The sequence below is a fragment of the Brachyistius frenatus genome, unplaced genomic scaffold (assembly GCF_029030835.1).
Source record: "Brachyistius frenatus isolate BFR_SWC_R1_liver_20210118 unplaced genomic scaffold, ASM2903083v1 Contig_260, whole genome shotgun sequence".
NCBI lineage: Eukaryota > Metazoa > Chordata > Actinopteri > Embiotocidae > Brachyistius > Brachyistius frenatus.
The window spans coordinates 246,016-270,976 of NW_027210859.1; the positions used below are offsets into that span (position 1 = coordinate 246,016).

Here is a 24,961-nt window from a genome sequence, read left to right on the forward strand (position 1 = left end):
CAAACACGCGCAAAGAGGTGTAGTGTCTGATTTCTTTTGTAGCTGGAGTTGAGCTGAGCGGGCCTGATATTGGAATAGAATATAAACAAAATGGCCACGCGTACATCAAAGGTGAGAGAGAGAGAGAGAGAGAGAGAGAGAGAGAAATACAACAAAGAAACAATTCAAGTTCTTTGACGCCGAGTCAGTGTACAAATATAACAATATAAAGTACCTGCATATGTGATACATGACATATAGGTCAGCTATAAAAAAAAAAAAAAAAAAAAAAAAAAAAAAGGCCCCCTGAAAAAGAGTGCTCTCAGTAGAAACAGAGCATGAAATGGCCACGTGGAGAGCTGCGAGAACTGTCTGCCGTAAGGGGGAGCTTATCTTCCCAGGCCGTTCAGAAAATGCACCAACTGTTTTTTTGGCTTATTTCAGTGTCTGGAATTTGTAGAGAAACCCAGAGAAAACCAAGGCAAGAGAGTGAGCAGCCATGACCACTTGTCCCTTCTGCGTGTTTCCCCATCCTTCCCTTTCCCTGTGCTTGCGTCGGGTCGTCGGGTCGTTTTCTTTTCCGAACCCGGCGGCTCAGCTCAGGGCCTTGTGTCGGCCCCCGCAGCAGCCGCACGCCAGCCCCGCCCGGTGGCAAGCGTGGAGAGGCGGGTAGAGGCAGAGGCAGGGCGCCACCAGCGACAGGCCCAGCAGAGCTAACCAGCGCGTGCCGAGGCGGCCTCCCCCGCTGCCCTCGCCCCCGTCGCAGGAGCAGGGGTCCGAGTAGTCCCCCTCCGGGTCGGACATGCAGTGGTAGAGCATGGTGTCCGCCAGCACCATGCAGCTGACCCGCCGGATGCACGCCCGCACGGGGTCCGGGGCATCCTGGCACCGGCCTCTCCGGTTGTCGGAGACGTAAAAGGCCTCGCCGCAGTGCTCGCACTGGCCGCGCTCCGTCCCGTCGTCCTTCTGCCCCTTCCCGCCGTTGGTGGACGGGGAGGAGCTCGGGAGAAAGGAGCGAGGCTGGGTGGAGACCACGGAGGAGAAGCCGTGGCGAAACGAGCCGCTGTGGCCCTTACTGGTCAAGGGTCCGAGGGCGGGGTCGGAGTCTGAGGGCGACAGGCACGGTTCCAGCGGGTAGGTGTAGTCGTGCTTCTGGGCCTCCGTCTTGGCGAACTGAACGTAGGACTCATTCTCGTCCATTTGGATGAATTTGTCACGCACGGTCGCGTGCCGGTAGTCCTCGTAGCCGGTGAAGCAGGACCGATCCAAATGTCTCCCATGGTGAAGATCGGTGGTTCGCTCCCAGCTGCGCTCCCGAGGGTTGATGCGGACGATTTCTTCGTCCTCGAAGGTGACATGGCGGGGTATCCGGGACAACGGCTGAACAGAAAAACAGGACGAAACTCAGTCACGACATCTGTTTCGAAACTTTCTTTCAATGTAATCAACACAGAAGATGTGAAACTTTGTCCCACACCTCTTGGCGTTGCTGCGTGACAACCAAATGCTGTCTGTGTCTCACCGGGTCTAAGTAGTAGTGGTCTGAGAGCCGGTAGGGGTCGTGGAGGTCGTGGCGATGTCCCAGCATGCACTTGTGCCTCTGCGGAAGGGGCGAGGACTCGAGCGGCTGCAGAGAGGTCTCCAGCTTCTGGGAGGAGTTGGATGAGCTGTCCGTGGTGTTCTGAAGGGGACAAACAAACACAGGATGCGGCCTTAAAACGCTGCTGTCAAACAAACGCCAAACAAACAGTTCGAGAGAGAGAGAGAGAGAGAGAGTACACCGTGATTGGACAAACAAAAACAGGAAGCCTCGGCGCAGCGCTGATTGGAAAAACAGGAAGCGTGAGCTCTGTTGTTCGGGCCGCTTGATCCGCGTTTGGATCGCTGCGTGTTGAGGTAAACTTTCAGAAACAACATGTGCCACGAAGTATCCGTTAGAAACAAAACCTTGTAGTACTCATCAAAGCTAAAAATAACAATTATACACATACATCGGTACGATAATAAGTTATCCGTTAGCATTTCTAGTTAACCCTCCCGTTGTCCTCGGGTCAAAATGACCCGCAGCTGTGTTCAACCAAATGCTATTTGATTTTCATATTTTTTTGGGGATCATTGGTGACGAGGAGGCTGTGAGGGTTTCTTTACAGAACGATGACCAATGATGCCAAAAAATATAAAAAAATATAGAAATGAAATAGAACTTGGTTGAACACAGCTGCGGGTCATTTTGACCCGAGGACGACAGGAGGGTTAAGAGGGTTGCCGTGGTGACTTAAACGCCAAGGGACGTCACTGCATCTGACATCTGGATAGTCGAGCAGTTATTCTTTGCCTCATGCAGTAAGAACTATTAAGGACTCCATCTGACCGAGCAATAATATTCCTCCTAACCTCATTTGACATAAATGGGGTGGACAAAATATTGGGACGTCTCTGAATGGTTTCAAAACCTTCACGGAAGACTTATTAATGCTTTGTATTGACGGATGCATTAAGTCTTTTTATAACTGCAAACTGTGTGTGTGTGTGTGTGTGTGTGTGTGTGTGTGTGTGTGTGTGTGTGTGTGTGTGTGTGTGTGTGTGTGTGTGTGTGTGTGTGTGTGTGTGTGTGTGTGAAAATCTGAAATCCAAAACACCTCCTGGCACCTTCACCCGCTAAATCCACTTTGGTTGTAAAGGGGAGACACAAACATCCTTGAACAGGATTTTGTTTAAGTCGGTGGTATTAACCTGATAGAAGGACTTTCAGTATTCTGCACACACAGAATCCCAAGTTTCACCTTTTTTGGCCTCTCCTCTTCGTCTTCTCCTCCTCCTCCTCTTCACTCCCCCCCCCCCCCCAACAACCTGTCCTCCTCCCTTCAATCGCACTTTCTCCACATTCCACCTTTCCTTCTCCGTTTTCCACCACTCTCCGTGTGTGTGTGTGTGTGTGTGTGTGTGTGTGTGTGTGTGTGTGTGTGTGTGTGTGTGTGTGTGTGTGTGTGTGTGTGAACGGTATCCTGTCTCCACTCCGCTGAAGGCTGTCAGGGCTCCTCTCCAACTCAAACCTTGGCCAGACAAAAGATGGTCAGGCCGCTGCCGTGCAGAGCTCAGACAAGACAGATTTCAGACAGGCACGATGGGGGTCAGCCTCTTTGGGCACCAGCTGATTGGCAGGTCGGGACTCCTCCTGTCTCATCATGTCATCTGGGAAATATGAGCGAATGTGGAGGAGATATCATGGATGCGTTTGGCTTATTGAAAAGTGTGCAGGTGGTTTTGTGTGAGAAGAAAAAGTTGGAGATAGTTTGGAAAAGAAGAAAAAAAAAAAAAAGCACCATTTTTTTTTTTTTTTTTTTGCACAACTGAGTTATGCTTGAAATGATTCTCTTGCTTTTCGTCCCACATGGTCACAAGACGTCAACAGCTTATCCACCAAAGAAAAGTTTGGATATGGATGTTGTTTTAGCAGTCTGCAACAGCTGGGAGATTTCCGAGCTTCCTTTTTTTCCCCCTGCTGATGTGATTTCATATCATGAAAAAAAGAAAAAAAAGAAAATCCACTTGACAAGCACAAAACAGATGAGATAGGTTTGATTCCAGCTATTCAAATGTTCCCAGTTCTGTTGGACGTTTACTGGAAAGACAAAAGGAAACCCGTGCCTCAGAGAGGGGCGGCCGCAGCTCGGCGGATAGCGATTAATGGTAGGAACTCCTGTCTTCCTGGACACATGTTGTAGCGTCCTTGAGCAAAAACAATGAAGCCCAGACTGCTTCCTGTGTACAGTGTGTGTATGGGTTTATAGAGTCATGCTGGTGGTTTTGTGCACAAGGGCTTTGAGCTGAAGGCTAGCATGGCAGCATGCCCACAATAACATTGCTAACATGATGCTCAAGCATGTAAAACTGTTGCTGCATTGTCCTCTTGTCCACTCTGGAGTTTTGTTGTCGTGGACAACCTGAACGCAGCATATGTTTGCTAAATGGCACCAAATAGCTCCACAATACACCCGAGTCTAATCATGTCATTAGTTTTGCTGCTATTTTTGTAAACTAGTTTAAATTTTGACCTGATGGTCGCACTTTTAGGCCAATTCATGCAACAGTTGTTGATAAATATCACGCGAACCCACCAACATTAACCTCGCGGTGCCTCTAAAAATCCAGGGGATCACCCAAAGTCGTTAGACGTTATGAATGTTTACATATTTGATTTAATGCGAACAGATCCGGGTGAGATAACTCGGTCTGGAGCAAAATGGTGGATCGACAGACAGAAACACCAACATTACATTCCTTCAAAATGCTGAGCCAAAAATGAAAATGCAAAAAAACAAAAGAAGGTCATTCAATCAAACAAGGTGCATTCATCTTAAATTACTTTCAAATGCTTCCACGTCTTTTTCCCCTCGCAGGCCTTTCGCAAATCCGTGCCACATTATGAGGGTCGAAACAAAAACCAGCAAGAGGGTTTCTCACACTGATTAAACGGGAGTCCAACTTCAATCAGTCCAAACAGAACTGTAGAGACTTTATTGCTGTGTGAACAAAGCTCATTTGCAGATAACATATCAACCTCTCCGGGATTCCCAACAAACTTATTCTCAAACTTTATATCAAACTGCCCAATAGTTTTACTCCAAAATCTGGCACCCCAACAAGCACAAAACCAACACAACAAATTATTCGCCTGAGTTATATGACCCGGATCTGGTGCGCGTGCGCGTGCGTGTGTGTGTGTGTGTGTGTGTGTGTGTGTGTGTGTGTGTGTGTGTGTGTGTGTGTGTGTGTGTGTGTGTGTGTGTTTCTGTCTGTCTGCTGAAGCGATCCCTATTATATCCTGCTCCCCACATGGATACCGCCATGCTGAGAATTTCCCCCAGCTTTCTTACAAAGCCCTCAGAGCAGCCGGCCAAAAATAACATAACATGCTGCCTCCGCTCCAGGCCCCGCCCCCCTGGAGAAGCCATTACTGGTGGTAGTGGTGGTGGTGGTGGTGGTGGTGGTGGGGTGGGGGTGGTGGGGAGGGAGGGGAGGGGAGGGCGATAAGGTTTAGAACCGGTCCGACTCTGGCCTCCACGGCTGAAACTAATTCAAAACACAGACCAGACTTTCTGCTGCGAGCTCCAAACGGCACAAGAGGACGGGGGGGGGGGGGGGGAGACAAAGGAGGAGTTGGAGGTGGGGGGGGGGGAAGTGGGGGTGGTGGTGGTGGTGGTGTGTGTGTGGGGGGGGGCTATATTTCTGGACATCCTCTCTTTATATATTCTGGTCCAAGGCTGGACAGAGGGCATTTCAAGTTATTTTCTGACACAAAACATGTCCCGACTCAAAGCTCGGGAGGATTCATCCTTCAACAGGCCCGTCTCGCTCTCCTGGGATGAGCCCAGAATTGCTTCAATAGCTTTCACTCCCCCTGTTGTGAATGAGCCAAAATAGAGACAGAGAGGAGACGTGCCGAAGGGAGGGACAGAGGAAGGGTTGGGTTGAGTTTAGGTTTGGCGAACGAGGAATAATTTAGGGAAGTATGTCCATCCTACCTCCACCCTCCCCACCCCAGCCTCCCCCTTCTCACAGCGCCCTCCACCCGTCCTCCCCTCGTTCCCCCCCCCCTGAAGGCTGTAAATCTGCTGCAGCATTTCCCCCCCCCCCCGACTGCCCGCCCCGCAAACCCCGCAAACGCCGCCGCCGCCGCTTTAACTTTAGGAAAGGTCATTAACGCAGAGCTGAGGGGAACACGAGCAGTGCTGAACCCATCGCTGTATCACATGGTGATTAACCTGCGGTTTTAGTCATTAGTCATCGCTGTTAAATTTCACTGCTGGTTATTCATTCAGAGGAGATGTCGCTCCTTTAGAATACATTATTGGGAGGAAGGCAAATTCAGGCTGCAATTACTCATGCCCGTATTCAGTCATAAATCTCGTAGTGTGATTGTCTGTGGCTGACTATGGCTCATAACTTTTTTTTTTTTTTCCTGTTTTTAGCACACGTGTGAAACTAAAACCAAAACCCAACACGTATCTGCTTCTTTAACACGAGAATGAACCCGATCTCATTTTCTTGGTCTAATTCAGAGATTCTGGGACTTTTCAGACCACCTAACCCTAATTTGCCCCAAGTAGCACTTGTTACTGCAGGTGACAACTTCTGACTCCTGTCTGACCTCTCTTACTGTTTTTTGGACCTTGGAGCCGTTTCTAAAAGTGCCCTCATCCCGCTTGCTAAAAATCGACGGAGCCAAGAGCACATCGAGCTAAAGTTAGCGTTGTCAGACGTGACGTCGCCCCCTGTGGCTAAAGCACAGGCAAATTGTATTTCTAAAAAAACAAACAAATTTTACAAATTAAAAACATTTTTTTTTTTTTCCATGTAATAACTGACTGGACTCGGGCCAATTGGAGTGCAATTATTCAGCCTTTAAACAAGGCTCCTGTTCACCACAAGGTGGAGCCGTGGGTACCACCAGAGGTACACGTGCCATTGTTTGGTAACCGCTGATCTAATCCATTACTGGCTGTTAGCGACACACTTATTTTTGTTCCCGTTGGGCATTGTGAATGTGTTGAAACAGCTGACACGCCTGGATGTAGACAAGTGGCACAGACATAGATTTTAAAATTAATTACATTTAAAAAAAAAATATATATATATATACAACTCTAACCGGACCTGAAACCCGCGCGCTTCGTTGGAGACGAGTTTCATCTTTAACAGTAGAACAAATCTGAAGAGAGTTCTCTGACTGGCAACTGAACCGAGGACAAAATAATAGAAACACCCGTCACTGGAACACAATACAATTAAAATCTCCACAAACTGCTCAAAATCTAAAACGATATGACCTTCGTGAAGGTGGGATTTATCGCTGGACTGCACGAGCTAGATGTCCCTAATAAATTGGCATCTCAGTGTGCAAAGGAGACCGTTTAAACGTGGACTGTTGGCTAGTTTTCTGCCTTTCCACTCTTCTTTCTGTTTTGTATTACAAATACAGACGACAAACTGGTGATTGTTCTCGTGCAGACGGCATTTCCTGACCGTTAGCTCTAATCTTGTGGTGCGTTGAAATACAGATTTTAAAAGCAGAAATGAAGCCGTGAAGAATTTTTCTTCAGTCGGCCTCTGTTCTTGCTAATAGGACTCATACACCGAACAGGGTGAGCCTTGTGCTTAAATCAGTGTGTTGGGCTGCAAGAGAAATGGATCGAGGCTATCTCACTATTATGCGAGTCAACGAGTTTCACCTGAAATGGATGTGAGATTTTGGAGTCTTTATTTTATTTTTTTTAAATAATGTCGATTTTTTTTAAATTTTTTTTTAAATTTATTAATTTTTTTAAATGAATTGCTTTGGATCTGTTGCACTGAAAGCCCTCAATGTTCCTGAAAACCCGCTGTTCCATTTCAGGGATTTTGCTCCACCCTCTGACAGCGCTGACCCCCCCCCTCCCTCCCTCCCTCCCCCCCTCCCTCCTTCCTCGTGTGTTTGTATGCGTCGTCTCCGTGGTGGCTGTACGCTCCCAGCAGAGCACCTATTAGTCTTGGCCCTCACAGACAGCTCGAGTCAAAGATGAACCACGAGGCACTTCCTCTCGTAAATCACTGGCCCTGCACTAAGCTGGGAAACAGCTGCTAGTTTTGGTGGCTGTGCTCTCTTTTTCAAACCGGGGGGGGGGGGGGAAGAGGCGAGGGAGGGAGCGAGGGAGGGAGTGGGGTGAGGGGGCGGGGGGGTCATCAGGAGAGAGGGAGTCGGTGGAATACAGGAAGTGACCTTGTGACCCTGCCTGCTGGTCGTGGTGTCAGGTTACAGCGCCGGGGTAAATGGGTGGGGGGGGGGGGGCAGGAGGGGTCTCCATGCTACCTTAAGGTAGAGAGGCCCTGACACACACACACACACACACACACACACACACACACACACACACACACACACACACACACACAGTGGCAGGTATACATCCGAGACAGGCTGGGAGCACTAAGTGAAGTCCTGAGCGGAAATACTTTTTGTTTGATGGATGAAAGGAAGTCTTGAGAGAATTTTCTTTTTTGTTTTGTTTTGATGGCAGCAGAGTCAATCAGGGTGTCCTTCACTCCTTTTACTTGTCAGTAATTCCATTTCAGCGACAAACTCCCGAGGGTGTTTAGATGCAGACTTTGACTGCTAAGACTTGAGTCTACACCTCAGCAGCCATTCAGACCGAAAGCAGGCCGGCCTGCGTTAAAACAACACTGGAGGCTGCGTTATACGGGGCGTGTTGTTTAAAGTACTGGAAAGACATGAAATCTGATCCAGGAAGTCCACTTTTTTAATTGTGTGTATAAAGGCTTATCAAATGCCCAAACACGGCACAAACGTTGATATCACTCGCAGACAAGGATTATTTATTTATTTATTTATTTATCTGGGAAGCTATCACAGCTGTAATTATTTTATCTTTTTGTTGCACCAAACGTGACTTAAACAGTAGAAATACACTGTTCACTTTTACCAAGTCATCTAACAGGCACGCAAACCTGGAAAAAAATGATCGTAAGAGAAATGCATTTCTCACAGTATTAAATATTCTGCAGTGTTTTGGTGTCCAAAAAGCCGAACTACTCATTCACGTATTTGAATTGTCTCACTTAACCAATGCAGCGCTGTGTGTGTTTTTCAAGGCACGGTTTTTTTTGTTTTGCAGCATGTCTTTGCGAGTTGAGACTCAAGTCGACCAAATGGTGACCTGGGAAAGTGGAGTCAAGAGTCAACCCGACCCGACGCAGAGGAGGGACAACCTGTGGAGTCGTCTTCAACGCAACATCACCAACGGCTGCCTACTTCTGTGTGATAAACCTAAACGGTTCAGTGTGCTAGATTACACATTATTATGGCAGAAATTGAATATAATGTTCATAATCGTGTTTTTAATAGCGTGTAATCACCTCAAACTAAGAACTGTTGTGTTTTCGTCACCACGGAGTGAGTGAGTCCTCCATATCGACACGGGGAGCTGGTGCCACAGAGCATGCCAATGTTCAAGTAGCCCGTTTCTACGGTAACCCAGAAGGGACAAACCAAACACACCGGCTCTAGAGACGGCCCGTCACGTGTTTCGTGGCCGCTGTAAATTCTCTTAAGATGCTTCACCGCTAGACGCCATTAAACTTTGCATTGTTCCTTTAAATGCTCAAGATTTCACTGAGAGAAAAAAAACAAAACATGAATAGAAAGCTTTGCTTGGAAAATGATTTAAGAGCAACGCTCTTCAGACTGTCTTCATCAAATATCCAAGAGACCGAAACGCTATTTTGTAAGAGAGGTTTTTAGCAGCTTCAACGACGAATGAGGAAATCATTGTTGTAGTAAAAAGAAAAAAAAAACCCACAGCGCTCTATAACCCATGAGTCTGATTTGCATAGTTAATGAACATGAGAAACGTGCTTACAGTAAAGACGTCGTCGTCACCCAGCTCGCCCTCGTTCTGGAGTGCTGTAGAGGAGGTTGTGGAGCCTACAGAGGGAAACAGAAACCCTTCATTTACACAAACATCCGTCATCAACATCCTGCTGGAGTAAACCTCAATTTAGTCTGAATCTGAAAAAGATTTCCTCGTGCATCTGTGAAGTCTCCCGGTAATTTTCAGTGAAGCCGGAGCAGAATTCATCACTTTAATCTTTTCCTACAGTTGTCACATGAATTAGTCTGTAACCAGAATGATCACACACACCGTGACGCGCCTCCAGTCGTTTGATATTCACGTACAGTGAACTGGTCACATGCGTTGATAACTTTCTGGTCTCCCTTTTAATAACTTCCACGTACATCAAAACCCTTCAAAATGAATAAAGAGATTCATGTTTCCCCTCTTTCATTCATGTCCTCACCAGGACTAACTGGTTTTACCTGTGGGTTGCGTCGTGCTTTTAATCTTCTCGGCACCAATTACTGAACATCTTATTCGTCAATTAGTCGGGTAATTCTATCGTTAATGCGCAAAATCTCTCTTGCAAGAACTCTGAAAATGTTTTAGTCGTGACAGGGACCTCGTGCGTTTGCACGACCTTCTCTCCCAACTGTGACCAACTGTTCGACTCTACGGCTCGTCGTACCTTCGGCGAGGTCCTCTATGGCTTTCCGTACCCCTCGGTCAAACGCCCGGGCGTCAGCTGGACTCTGGAAGGACAGGCCACACCTCCTGTCCTCCACCTTCCAATGGTGAAACGTGGGCGTCGCTATGGTGTACACCAGATCCTTCCTCAGCGGACAGTCCAGGATCACCTGAATCACGGCAGCCAATCAGAAAAAAAAAAAGGTAGTACGTTTTCCAATTGCTGAACTTTGAATGACGTTCGGCGTGCTTTTTTTTTTTTTTTTGTTTTTTGCGTGTTTTACCTGTTTGTCGCGCAGCCGCTCGCCGCGGATGATGAACTGGGAGCTGCCGGAGCCCGACACGGGCGCCAACTCCGTCGGCAGGAAGCGGCACACTCCCACCCTGCTCAGAGCTCCCCCGTCCTGAGCCAGCCAGCCGCCGCTCGAGTCGTCCCGCGTCATCACCACCGCTTTCACACGCACGATGTAGCTGTCACTGGATACACAGAAAAATACAAGAATTATTAGAACGACTACAGCAAATGTATACAGTAGTTTTTTTTAGTTTTTTTTTTTTTTTATAGGTGTCAGAATAATTTCAACTGATGGGCGTTCGAGACGACACTTAAACTTAAAGTAAATTTTCATTTAAAGCATTTATATGTCCAATATATGGAGAACAGAATGCTACTGGGATTGAAAACATCTTCCAATTAAGTGAATAATGTGGGTTTAGTACTTCTTACACATGCATGTGTAAGAAATTCATGTTTTCGGAGAAAGAAAGTATTTCTGCAGCTGCACAGTTAAACTCTTTAGGTTAAAAAACAAACACAAAAAAAACACCATTTGTGAAAATGTCACTATAGTTTTCAGAGGAATCTTAACCTTAATAACCTAACTTTTCAGTAAACATTTCTTATTTCTGTCGTCAAATGCTCTGATCGATTGAGTCGTCACCGCAGCCGAAATACCAGCAGCAGTATTTGTTGTTGCTGCATCTAATTTCCTCAGAACTCAATTTCAAAATGCTTTCTACCTATTATCTACATGCTATGCCAATTAAGGCGGCAGCTAATCTTTAATGCCTTCACAAAAGCAAAGGAGGTTTCAATCTATATTTAGGAGCGTAACAACCTCAGCAAGATTTTCTGGTTGCAAAAAAAAAAAAACAAAAAAAACTCCAACTCCTTCTGACAACACGAGGCAAACGGCTAAACTGATATTAAAAGTAAATCTATCCAATGTCATGATCAGATTCTTGTTTCGTTACAGTACGGTCTAGTGAGCCTGCATGTGGTTAAAATGTCAAATGCAAAGAAACAAGCACTTCCTTCCAAATTGAAACCAAAAGACGTGAAAAGAAAAAGACTATATCAATAAGTCCAACGCAAACTTTTCATATGAATACAAAGAATTTTTCGACCACAGGGAAACGAAGGAAAGTTTTTAGTTTAAAAAAAAAAAAAATCAAAAAGCAGCATTTTTATTCCCCCCCTATGTGTTTCAAACATTCCTCTTCAGACAGCAAACTAACATTTCAACGTGACTTCAGCTCGTGAAAATTGACAATCCTGTAAACTCAAACTTGTCTTAATTTGTGTTAATGCCACAGCATTTGGTTATAGAGCTGGATTCACACGCTGGCAGACTGTTGGAGGGCGTCGCAAGTCACGACTTTGCCTGGTCCTCGCCGGGCTGACGTGGGAGGTGTTGCACCAGGACAAGTCAGCTTGAAAACACACACACACGCACACGCGCACACACACACACACACACACACACACACACACACACACACACACACACACACAACCTCAAACTTTGATGTAAATGCAGCTCGGTCTTGTGTTCTTGCTGCTTGTTCTCAGAACTTCCTCAAGAACAGAATTTCTTCATGAGAAGATCATTATATAACCAAAAATTGATTTCATCCCAGTTTTGGAGGAGGTGCACGTGATTAACAAAAAAAAAAAGAAAAAGGAGACAAATATGTTAAGAGTTACAACAAAATAAATCAGAACTCTTTCCAGTTTGATTCCTGACAGGGACTTTGTCATCACTATAAATACAACAAAATATACAAACTGAAGATGCCCTCATTCAATTTTTTTTTTCTCCACTATTTTTGAGATTGATTTTTAGTGCTTCAGTGATAAATCCATGTTAGCTCACAGCAGATATATTGATGGCATCAAATATGTCAGCCAATAAGTGACAAAAAAAAAAAAAAAAATACTGCAGAACAGAAAGATACGTTTGGAAACGGTCACAATCTGTACATTTCTTGGAAAGTTCTCAATTATCAAGAGCGATATTAGCTGAAAAATCCTATTACAGTCAGGTTACACTAATTAATAATGACTCAAACAAGAAAACATGAACAGATGAAGGATTGCAGCCTCGTTAGAAACCATTCACACACCTTTTTTTTTTGCTGAAACCTAGAGCGATCTTATCCCAACTACACACCGCTCAGATGAGACAACAGTAGATTGAAAGCCTCGATCAGACACGCGTCACACAAGCCCGCAGATAATGCAGCGACAGTTTAGTCTATAAAGCGGCGCAAAAACAATACACGACAAAAAAAAACAACAACAACAACAACACGGAGACGGGAGACAATACGCTGGAGGTTGAATGGCAAAATACGAGACATTCTCAAGCATTAGCATGACAGCCACCACCCTCACAGGGACACAATGAGCATGCTCGCAATCCGCATGAATGATCTGACAATAACAGGATGTACCTCTGTATATTCTATCGATGCTGCTCTCTCTCTGTGTGTGTGTGTGTGTGTGTGTGTGTGTGTGTGTGTGTGTGTGTGTGTGTGTGTGTGTGTGTGTGTGTGTGTGTGTGTGTGGGAGGGAGGGGGGGGGCGAAGAGAGGTACGAAGAGAGCAAGAGAAACATAAAATTGAAAGAGAGATGGAGGGAGGGAGAAAGCGAGGCAGAGTGGGAGTGAATGAGAGAGGTGTTGTTGTATAATTAGCTCACAGACAGTCCCAACCCACACACACACACACACACACACACACACACACACACACACACACACACACACACACACACACACACACACACACACACACACACACACACACACACACACACACACACACAGGTGGCAAAACTGGTTCACCGGCTCCCACCCACACACATTCATAAAACTTACTGAATGATAGACTGACTGGGTGACAGCAGACAAACAGTCCCTGCAGAAAAGCAACCGCAGATTCACCCACAACGTATGTGCTTATGTATCAGTCACTCACACACACACACACACACACACACACACACACACACACACACACACACACACACACACACACACACACACACACACACACACACACACACACACACACACACACACACACACACACACACACTTGATCAAACAAGACCTTCCCATTTAAACATTAAAGGTTTGTTAGGACATTAAAGACACACTCGTCAAAATCCACTTTCCAAGTATTGCTAAATGAATTATACAAAATTAAGGCTATTAGAGATTCAATATTGTCACTGGCAGACTGGCGCTTTAGCATCGCAGTCTGAAGGCAGATATCATTTCATTTGTCAAACCACGACAGCCGTAAGCAGAAAAACTTAAAACTTAAAAAGAAACAACAGGAAATGAATGTTAATGACCTACTTATATTTACACCGACACCTAAAAGGTCCGACGAGAAAACTATCTTACAGCTGCTGGTGAGACACTCAAACAGCTAAAACTAATTAGACAGGTCGGGTAGACAACAGATAAATGAATATTTCTAATAATTCATGAACGTAATTGTATGTCTACATGTTGGACTTCTGTAGATGTTCTGCAGACTGGAACTAAATAAACGTTTATGCACGATTACTGGCTTCCGGTCTAACGGCGCATTTATGCTCTCATCAGTTTCATATTGGTTCAAAGCTGAAGTCTTTGCATGATGGAGGGTAAAGAAATGAAAGGGATTTAACGACTTGGTTCGAACCAGTTATAAATCAACTCGGTGTTTAAGGCTAAACACTCTATAAATTTGTCAAGTATGCTAACCATTTAGCATTATCTGACAACAAATATTGTAGTTGGACACAGAAAAAGAGTCATAATTTGTATTTAGGCGGTGTATTATTTTGAGTATTTCGAACATTGCACAGCTTGCAAAAACACATAATTTTAGATATCATCCGACCAAAAGAGATTATTTCTGCCTCTTAAAGTGAAAACGTTTTTTTTTTTTTTTAGTTTGAAAGTCCATGCTGCTGCTTTAAGATTAAAGCACCGCAGCGGTTCCAACATGACTCCAACACAACGTATGACACGTTCACATACGGAACCACACTTCCAGGCCACCCACATACAGAAATAACAGCAAATTCTGCGCTATATAAGCACATGTGCCTTAAGATACACGATACCGGCTATCAGCTCTCTGAGATGAACTTGTCACATTTTGGGCTGTCTTGTGACCCATGTTTAGAGCCCCGTCTGCCGACAGGCCCTGTAATCTGTGGTTGGAACACAGACAGCCACAACCAGCAGCAACGCGCTACTTTAATACACTTGGGAGTGACCACACATTCTGGCACAAATACACACACAGAAATACACACACACACACACACACACGCGCGCACACACACACACACACACACACACACGCACATTTAGGAACTGTGAATCTAATTCGGTCCACACGAATGTTGCACGAGGAACTGGTGCTGAAAACGGACTGTGACGGCCACTTTGAGAAAAAGCGGTCGATGTGCCGTTTGTAGTCACCTATTTGTGAAGATTTCAAAATGCAGCACACGACGCAAAACATTATGGCTGCCAAACATTTGAACCAAAACCAAACCAACAACGTGTGCTCCGGGTGATTTACAATGAACCCGTGTCACAGTTTTTTGGGCTGCGAGCCCGTTTACAAAGTGTCTTTTAGGTGGGGATAGGAGATGTAAAATAGTGCGTCCAAGGTCATGATATGACTCAGTTTGGAGTCGCACGTCACTGATAAGCAAAAGGGAAATTGATGTATCACATCCCTTTCCAATTTTATCGGGAGTGGCCGGGTCAAAGGTGCGGGGCGTGTCTGGCTTTTACTTCTCCAGAACGACATTACGCTGCAGTTGGTAGCCGGTCGTTTTTTTGTTTGACTAGCAGTGCAGCAGGAATCGTGACAATTACTCACAGCACCAAATCCAACAGCCTGGTGTGCAAACATGCACAGTTTCATTGAGCCCGCTGCAGCATTTACTTTCTCAGTCCTCACCCACAAACACAAAATAACATAGGCGCTCTACTTCCGGGTTCACAGTTACTCGTGTACTTTATTCTGGGGGGAAGAATCATGCTTGTTACTATGGGTACAATGCAGCACTGTCATCTGTGCATTTTATGCCAGTTAAATCTGCTTTAAGTCATGTTTCGGCCGCTTGAAGACAGGGAAAACCATCTATAAACCTGACACTGATATATTACGGTTATGCAACTCATTCCCACTTTAGCTCTCTTTTGGTCTCCACCGAGCTTCTGAGGGAAAATGTCCTGCTACTACGTTAGCCAGTCAGGTCAATCTACAGCGGATTTAAGAGCTTCTTCTCTTAAAATAAGCTGACTGGCCAAACAAAAGAGGTTTTTTTTTTTTTTCTCGTCCGTTCCGTTAAACACAATACAAGCAACACAGCTACTGTACAGTGCAAGTAAACGTCCATTTGTCGTATTCGCTAAAATTAACACACTGCCCCCTTTTCTCTGTAAACTGTCACACGAGGTCGTAACCGAGGTCTCCTTGGTTTCTGTGTGTAGATAGTCCAATCTATACTTTTTCTTTCTACGCCTGGTCCACACCTTGTAATGATGTCACCATAATGAGGAAATGAGCCGTGGCTGAAGTTCACCGCCGTGGACTGCAAACTCATATTAGTCGCTGTTGTTTGTCTTTTTTTGTGTGTCTTTTATTGTTTATTCCGCAGTTTGTCTGCACTTACCATCAAACCGCCACAAAATACTTCCATACATATTGTTAGCGCGTGCTATTGGTTCTCCACAGCTAGCTGGACCATGAAAAACTACATCGATGTGGTCAGTGTGTGACAATATTGCAATAAAACAGTAAAAAGGGGGATGGGAAGCCGGTTGGTTATCAGGTCTGGAATCCAGCTCATGTGTGACAGATAAAAGGGCCAGTGAGGGCAGCCCAGCCATGTGTGATAAGGGTGGCTATACTTCCTCTGATAAGGAATAACTGGCCACGCCTGTGCCTGATCAACAGAACCACACACACACACACACACACACACACAAACACGCACGCACGCACACGCACGCACGCACACCCTCTGTACACCCCGACACACAGCTCATGCTCTGTCTGCAGGAAGTGACTGAAAGGCGCTTCGTAGTCAGGATCATTTCATTACTGGTTTGTGCTTCTGATGCATTGAATGCTGACCGTGTTTCACGGCGCAGGCGGAGACTCCCGGTGAAAGGACGAGAGTAACGCCTCATACTGTACAGTGCAGAAACAAACAGTCGATTTAATACTTCTCAAATGTGAAGATTTGCTGATTTATTTCTAATTCACTTCTGGGATTGAATGAGCATACGTGAAGCCTTAGTTTGAGCTCGGTCTTTCACTCTGGACCTTTTGTTGGTCATTAAATAAAAGAAAAAAACAGACTTACAATCTTTTGGATTTGAGAGTGTGCAGTTTAAGTTATTCTTTCCCATTTATTATAATCTAACAAGGACGTGTGGAAAAACAGCTTCTATGGAGTTTTTATGTTTCTGCTTTGAATTGCATGTGAAGGAGGAGGAACTGAAGGAGGCGTAAAATGTGTGACGGTATCAAAGTTTGGCGAGACACTGAATCTCCAAAATGCTACTGATGGTTACTCCTGACGGTGCCTCGTGCCATTGGTGGGTCACTATGTGCAATGAATGAGAGGCACAAAAAAACCCGCTATATAAACACACCCAGCCTATACAGTATGGGGAATAAACTAACAATGCTGTTCTGTCTGCTCTTTTATTTCCTTCCAGCTTTCAGTCACAGAGACAGAGGCAAAGAGAGAGAGAGAGGGTGAAGAGAGTTCATTCACAACTATTGACACTGGAGGCCCCCCGAGGGGAAGTTCAATCGGCTTCCTGTCAATCAGCTGTAGTTATATGGAACGCTCACGTGTTTGGGCAGCACAAGACTATAAAGGCTGCGGGTGTGAATGAGAGCGAGTGTGTCAGTTGACATGAGAGAGGTCACTAATATGCAGAGGAGCGTCAACGGAGGCAGTAAACATCCCTCAGGTGACTCTGCAGCCCCTCTATCTAAATAGGAACTCGACTGAAAGTAAGCTGATTGGTTCTAAACCTCTTAAAGGCGGCCGAAAAGCCAACCGAAATGCTCCGTAATGCCTCATATCCGCTTATGATTTGTCAAGACTTACCGCTTTAGGGTCAACTGTAATTGATGAGGGGCTTCTTTTTTCTCTCTCTGCGATCGACATCCGCCGCAACGTCGACCGTGGTGTGTTTGATCAGGTAGAACTGGTTTACATAAGCCGTCAGATGTCAATGGTTTATCTTGTAATTGGACAGCCCGGGGCACCACACCAGCTAAAAAATTATTTGCAAAACGAACACTAGGAAGTCTGTTCTCTGAGGGCTTCCCTGGTCTAAAAAATGCTGATATATTTACTGTTAGACAGGACGCGCTGCGATGTTTCGAGATGCTACTTGCGGTTAGTTTTAAATAGCTCGTGGTCTTTTTCTTGTTGTGCATTTTGCGGGAATACTTTTAATTTATCACGAAACACATCGACTTTCCGATAAGTATCCAACTGAAATTACGTCAAACTTTTGGGAATCTTTGTGTTTAAACAAAATACCAGAGTGACGTTAGGAGAGTGGGGTTTAAACCTTTTCGTGTAGCTGAGCGCTTAAACCGGGACAGACGTGACTTGAGGCTGACTTGTATGTTGCGGGAATGACCTCTAACATACATGATTGGCCAGGTACGTCATGGGAAACGAAACCGAACTTGATTACCGTCATATATGGAGAAAAATAGTCATTGGCGGAAGCTACTGGCCTGATTGTCTCTTCTCTTTTTGGACAGAGTACAGAGAATAATCAGCAGGAACAACAGAGATCATTACGTACAGTACAGTAGTCTACATAAGCACATACAATGGCTGCATGCGAAATGTAGTCTGTGTTGATTTTAAGTCAATCACCCCGGTACGACGATGTTAAACTCGGTATGAACCTGAACTGAGGAAATGTGAGTTCACGGGGTTCATTCACCGAAGAGCTGAGAAGCGTTTTCAGTAACCGGCCCGGTGGATTGTTGTATACATGGTGTGACAAGGGAGCGAAAAAAACAACAACAACAACACAGTGAAGTGAATGAAAACTCCAGCTATTATAATCTTGGTCATCCAGTCAGCTGATGAGCAGAGATTAGTAAAAAAAAAAAACAGGGAAACAATCCGGCTCCATTGTTTGGCCTGCCGATATAAACAGCTCGGGCCATTATATAAAGGCTCCGGATAGCAACCAGTGATGAGCTGCTCTGTAAAACACAGGAAACACTGTGAAAAAGGATCTGTTCCACATGATGCTTGTGTGTGTGTGTGTGTGTGTGTGTGTGTGTGTGTGTGTGTGTGTGTGTGTGTGTGTGTGGGGAGTACAGAGAGAGAGAGGAAAAAAAAATGCCAAGGGTCTGCAAAGGAAGGTCATCTGTGGACATTTAGTACACGTTTATATTCTCTGGTTTGTGTGTGTAAGTGCATGATAAATGTGGTACTAAAATCCTGTTATGCTAATTATCCATGTATCTGTAATACTGACAAATTACTGTGCCTATTTTGTAACTTTCTTGAAATATACTGCGTTGCTTATTCCTGTTTGTTGTTATATTTCAGCTGTTTTCGTGCCTTTTTTCCTTCCCATTTTTCTTTAAATAGGCCTCTTAAGAGTTTCTCTTTGTCGTTACATTTATGTACTCAAAAGGACAAGCTAGTTTCCTACAGCTGACTTTGACTGAAACATAAACATAAAATGTTCCAGGAATCGGATCCTCAAACTTATCACACAAGAAAGCAGCAAATCTATAACCGCTAGTCGACAACCCAGAATGCAATGCGCCTCCAACACATGTTTCTTTTTGAAGTCAGCGGGGGCGGGGGGGGGGGGGGGCAAGTCTCAACTTTTTGAGTTTTGCCCCTACTGGGATCAATCTTCCCACATTCACACATGTACAACCAACACATGAGTGCAACACATCCAGGGCCTCTGGCAGTTTTGTTGCATTGTGGGAAATGTAGTAAATCACAGAACGAGAGCGAAAGCCAACTGAGGAAAATAATATTTCTTTTACAATTCTTAACGTCCACCTGCTTTTATTAGTGTCGGAGATATTCCTTCAACAAAATGTACAATTGTTACATATGTGTGCGGTGGTGTAATGTGGAAGCAGCTCTATGAGTAGGGCTGCGTTTGCGCTCCGAACAATTGTTGGTAGAGAAACATCTTGAATACAATTCTATAAATTCTTCTGCAATGTTTTTTTTCCTTCCACAATGTGAAATTTCACATCTGTCAGGTTTTGCTATAATCTCAATATAAAATGCCGTGAACATTGAAAAGTGTGTGCGTGTGAGGAACAGAGCGGTCCCGCTGAGGGAACAGGCAGACCTGCTAACTCCCCACTGTTGTGTTTGCCAATTGATGAGTGCTTTTTATTCAGGGATGGATTATGTTTCGATGCTACGTTGACCTTAGCTGAATGTCACCGGGCATCTCCTGTCCAATACTGACTCGGCACATGCTGACCCTGCAGCAGCTCACACCGGATCGATACATCCTCTGCTCGTGTTGTGACTCTCTGTGCGCGCGGGGAAGATCTTGTTCTCCTATAAAAGGTAATAAATGTCCTCAGAAGGACGGGGCGAAGAGGCGCGTGCTCCAAATTGAGGATATGATGGTTGTAGTTTAGTTTAGGACGCGTAGCCAACAAAAAGGCCCTCGCAAAGACGACGTATGCGTGTGTGCGTGTGTGCGCCTGCTGATAGTAAACGACCACATCAAATGTGACTGTTCCACTGACCAGGTGAGGCATTAAATGTGGGCATGCGACACGATCGCCACAACATGCACGGACAAAAAAAACCAACAACAACCCGAAAGAACTACTGACTAAAAAGATGTATGATTAACCCAGAAGAAGTAAGAGAGGGAATTATAAATACTTCACTGCTGCACCTCTAAAGCCAACACAAAAGGTAGAAAGGTGTGTCTCCCGTTTCCTGGCACGGCCTTAATTGCCTCAATCAGCCTTTACTTCTGATAAGAAAACTACAACACACAAACAAGCTGATTATTTCCTTCCAGTAATAAAACAATAAATGCTTTTGTATGGGGCACCGTGGTACTCCCAAAAATAAACACAAATAAATGCCACAGAGGCTCACATCTGTCAAGAGATATTGTTGAGATTCACTGTGCAAATGCAAAATCAAATGCCTATAAAATACCACTGCAACTAAAAGAACATTAAGTGTTCTTCTGCCGTTACTAAATTGCATTTACACATCAGTGTTTTAAAAGCAGTTCAATGAGCCTTAAAATACTCTTCCGCTGGGCAATAGGCTGCTCACCGTTAGCAGGCCACGCTAACTCAGATGAGACAAGCGGCCACAGGCCGGTGAAAGGCGATTTCATGAAAATTATTTATATTTACATATTAACACAGGCTGTGATTATACATCTGCAGCTGTTGGGGGTCTTTTGACAGTCGACGAACATCAACAGACAAACTGACACAAACTGTCAGCCAAGAGTTTAGGATACATACACATATATATACGTATATATATATACATATATATATATATATATATATATATATATATATATATATATATATACACACATATATATATATATATATATATATATATACATATATATATATATATATATATATATATACACATATATATACATATATATATATATACATATATATATATATATACACATATATATATATACAGACATATATATATATACATATACATATATATATATTATTAGCATGAGGTTAAATAACTGTCAGCCAATAATGCAAGAGAAATGAAAATTACAATTATTATATTTGGCTATTTCTTGTCAAATGTAACACCAGAGCACATACAAGGCGAATTTTTCTAACTAAATGTCAGTCGGCCATGTCTTCTTGAGCACTTCGTGGGCGTGGCTCAATTTGCACATCACGCCACGAGAAAAGAAAAGTGTTTATCAGAAACATATGACTCAGAACAAGGCCGTAAAGATGCAGCAGGCAGGAGAAATGACTCCAGGAAGTTCTCCAACGGTCTCTCAAGGTACAAGGCGGCGGAGACGGACTTCTGGTTACACGGCTGCAGGTAGTGCCCCAACCCCCCCCCCTCCCATGTCCTGCCTCTGTCTCCCCCACCGGGGACAGACACGCAGACGCTGGCTTTTTACGGCGCTGAGTGCGGCCAGCAGGCATGAATGGGGACGCGCTGAAGGTTAGAGGGCTTTTATGAATGAGCCGGCGTCACGCCACCGCAGCGCAAACACCCCCCACCCCTCCCCACCCCCGGTGCCCTTCGCCCTTCCACCCCCCGTGGACAGATCTGCAAGGCAGGCAGTCTCACACCGAGCACAGCCCCGTGTAAGTCGGACAGACGCAAAATACGAACGCAAACCGGGAGCCAATAATTGAACGGCATGTCTGCTCTATGCACATGGGATTTTTTTTTTTTTTTTAATTTTTTTTTTGCAAAGGCTCGTCTGAAAGCTATACTAGCTTTAAAACAAACAAAAACAACAACCAGGAGGCTATCAGGCAGCGATCTTCCCGGTTTTTGTAGCGCTCACGTGGATATATTCACGTTAGTCAGCGGTCCGCCACCTGCCCGGTGGTGGAAGTAAATGCAGATTAATCTCCCACTTCTTTCACGGTAAAGCGACATCTAAGCTCCGAGCGCTTCCTTACAGGCCCATGGGTGCCATATAAACATGTCTGTGGGCCTACACGCACACGCACGCACGCACACACACACACACACACACACCGAGCGGCTCCATATAAGCAAGCAGCGTTTCGAGAAAAAAAAAAAAAAAAAAAAAAAAGCACGATCCACGAGTCCGTGTGTGACACAAGACAACGGACACACGACGACACGACACGACACGACACGGCACGGCTCCAGTCGCAGAGAAACACACGCGTATTTATTTATTTATTTATTTTCGGGACGAGTCGTCTTTTTACAATTGGTCTTTTTTTTTTTTTTATGAATGGAGCGCGGTAGCCTATGCAAATGAGGGCGATTGAGAAAGAGATGGCGGATGAGGCATATCGGATATCTCATATCCTGTGAGACTTCCCCCTTCGGTTGGAAGCGCAAACACAAATGTGACCAAAGAACGAGGCGAAAATGCCTCCGTGAACGCCGTCGGGTTTTCTTCTTTTTTTTTTTCTTCCTCCCTTCAAACCGAGCAACACAAACAAAAGGTGCGTGAGCTCGCTGCTGTTTGTGTGTTTTAAAAGGTGCAACTGCTGGGCGTGTTTGAGTTTCTAAGTTACGCTGCAACAGGGCCTGCTCTCTCGCTTCAGATCCTTTCAGAAAATGTTTCCGATCCACCCACGCTTATTCCCCTCCTCCTCCTCCCACTGCTCCTCTTTCTCTCTTTGCCTTCTCAAGACCGAGTCTACACCAAAGGTGGGGGCCCTAAAAAAAAAAAAGAAAAAAAAGAAAAAGAAAAAAGACCTCTTCCCTTCCACGGCACTGTCAATGCATTGCTTCACAAGCAGCATCAAGTCAAGTGAATAAAATACAAAACAAACACAAAACACAACACGTACATGGTGAGGAGCTTTTTGCACGGGAGAGTTTTGAGACTGCACATTCCGCCAAGTTGCCCCAAATCACCTCCAACTTGTAAGGCACTGGGTGAAGCGAGGAAAAAAGAAAAATGACACAGACGGACAGAAATCTTTTTTTTTTTTTTTTTTTTTTTGGTTTGTTGCCAGGGTACTCACTCGTTTGGGTGTGTTTCTTCTATCATTTTCTCGTTTCACCTCAGGTAGTAATGTACCAAGGCGGTTGCATACTTTTCGCTCGTCATTCTTTCGCCGTGGCTCCTCCGATTCTGTCTCCAATTCCGCATAAATCCCCCCTGCGCCTTTGTGCGAGTGTCGGCTCTTTGGCTTTGCCTTCGACTGGCTGCGCCTCCGTCTTCTTTTTTTTTTTTTTTTTTTTTCTCCTGATTTCTCCCTCTTTTTCACCCCTCGGAGCCACCCCGTTTCTTGTGGATCACAAATGCCCCCCCTTTACTAGAACTTTAATACCCCATCACCTTCGGTAAGATAGCCTACACGGACAATTTAGTAGCCGAATCCAGCTCTTGTCTCTCTCTCGCTCTCTCTCCCCCCCCCCAAACACACACACACACACACACACACACACACACACACACGCACGCACACACACGGACACACAAGGCACACACTCCGTCTTTAAGTCCTAAGGCGCATGTTTTCACCGACGACTCCGGTTCCAGTTGTGCGTAAAAAAGCGCGTCGTCGCTGTTGTTACCGAGGGGTGGCCCCGCTAGAGCCCCATCTCTCTCTACTCCATGTTGGATTGCAGGCGGCCGAGCTGCTCCAACGACGCCGGGGGAGGGAGGAGGGAGAGAGCGAGAGAGAGAGAGAGAGAGAAGTGAGAGAGGGTGGGGGGAAGAGGAGGAGGAGGAGGAGGAGGGGGGGGGGAGCAGGGCGGAAGCGGTGACGTCGGTCTACATTTTGGTGAAGGGCCCACGATGGCTGCAAGCCGTGGGGGGCCCTTGATAACCCCCCCCCTCTCCTCGCGCCACCCCTACACCCTCCCCCTCCACACACACACACACACACACACACACACACACACACACACACACACCTTTCCCTTAACCGGATCCTTGAAATCAGATCCGGAGATGTCACCTTTGTTTTCACATGAAAATCCTATAAATTAAAGATCAGATTAAAGATGGGCAATTAACAGTAGTATGTGCAGAGGTCACTGTCAAACTGTTTCTATATCTGGTTGCTATAAGTAGAGCCATATATCATAAATTACCAGGGGGGGCATCCACTAACATGCTGCTATGTTACTTGGATTTGATTAACTTCACCCATTTGCTCAAAAATAGCAACGATTGAATGATTATTTTGCGTTTGAATGACGACATAACATCAGAGTTCAGTCTTCATAAACTGCAAACAGCATGTCTGAAGAAACAAAAAAAGATTAAAGCGTTTTTCCGGCTAATCTTGTTAACTTTTTATCACCATATCTGAGAGAGTCTCCGGTAATCCATCACAGCTCTGTGTTCCCTTTGTGAAGTGAACTATTCTGCGGATTGAGCTCTTTAACACCTATTGATCTGTTAAAGTGTGTGTATTGTGTGTGTGTGTGTGTGTGTGTGTGTGTGTGTGTGTGTGTGCGTGTGTGTGTGTGTGTAGTAGGGGGGTCGGATGATTAGCCACTTTTGTTTGCGCTGAGTGCTGCCAGATTTGTGTTCCGGCCCCAAACAGTTGCCAGCATTGTTTTCAGGTTCATGCCGAGGCGAAAAATCAACAGAGCCTCGTTTAAAACTGTGATCGTGTTGCGCCCTCAGCTGGTCTTTACGGCATACTGCACGTTTGGACTCCCAAGTTTTATCTAAAGTACTTCAATACTATAATACTGGAACTCCTTTTTTTTTTTTTTTCTTTTTAAACATCATTACACTGCAATACATTTGTGTTTCCTTCAGTTTTACCACTAACACAACTTCATTTTTTTAATTTCCTAATTTTAAAAATACAAATAACGCTATTTAAATAGTGTCATTTATATA

The 24,961-nt window shown here is 45.0% G+C and overlaps 1 protein-coding gene across 1 annotated transcript; it reads right to left on the reverse strand.

Annotated features, from left to right (window-relative positions):
* Window positions 1–123: 123 nt before the first annotated feature.
* On the reverse strand, window positions 124–23,528 carry LOC138634392 (sprouty-related, EVH1 domain-containing protein 2-like). Its single transcript, XM_069721291.1, has 6 exons — window positions 23,121–23,528; window positions 10,343–10,535; window positions 10,060–10,228; window positions 9,396–9,460; window positions 1,502–1,660; window positions 124–1,359 (listed from the first exon to the last, which is right to left on the reverse strand). The coding sequence occupies exons 1-6, from the start codon at window positions 23,144–23,146 to the stop codon at window positions 574–576; spliced, it is 1,398 nt and encodes a 465-aa protein (XP_069577392.1). The 5' UTR covers window positions 23,147–23,528; the 3' UTR covers window positions 124–573.
* Window positions 23,529–24,961: the final 1,433 nt, after the last annotated feature.

Coding starts and splice junctions, on each gene's coding strand:
- LOC138634392 (XM_069721291.1), bottom strand. CDS start 23,146: ATGATAGAAGAAACACACCCAAACGA. Junction 1,661..9,395: donor GTGACGACGACGTCTTTACT/GTAAGCACGTTT, acceptor TGTCCCCTTCAG/AACACCACGGACAGCTCATC. Junction 1,360..1,501: donor ACCACTACTACTTAGACCCG/GTGAGACACAGA, acceptor TTTTCTGTTCAG/CCGTTGTCCCGGATACCCCG.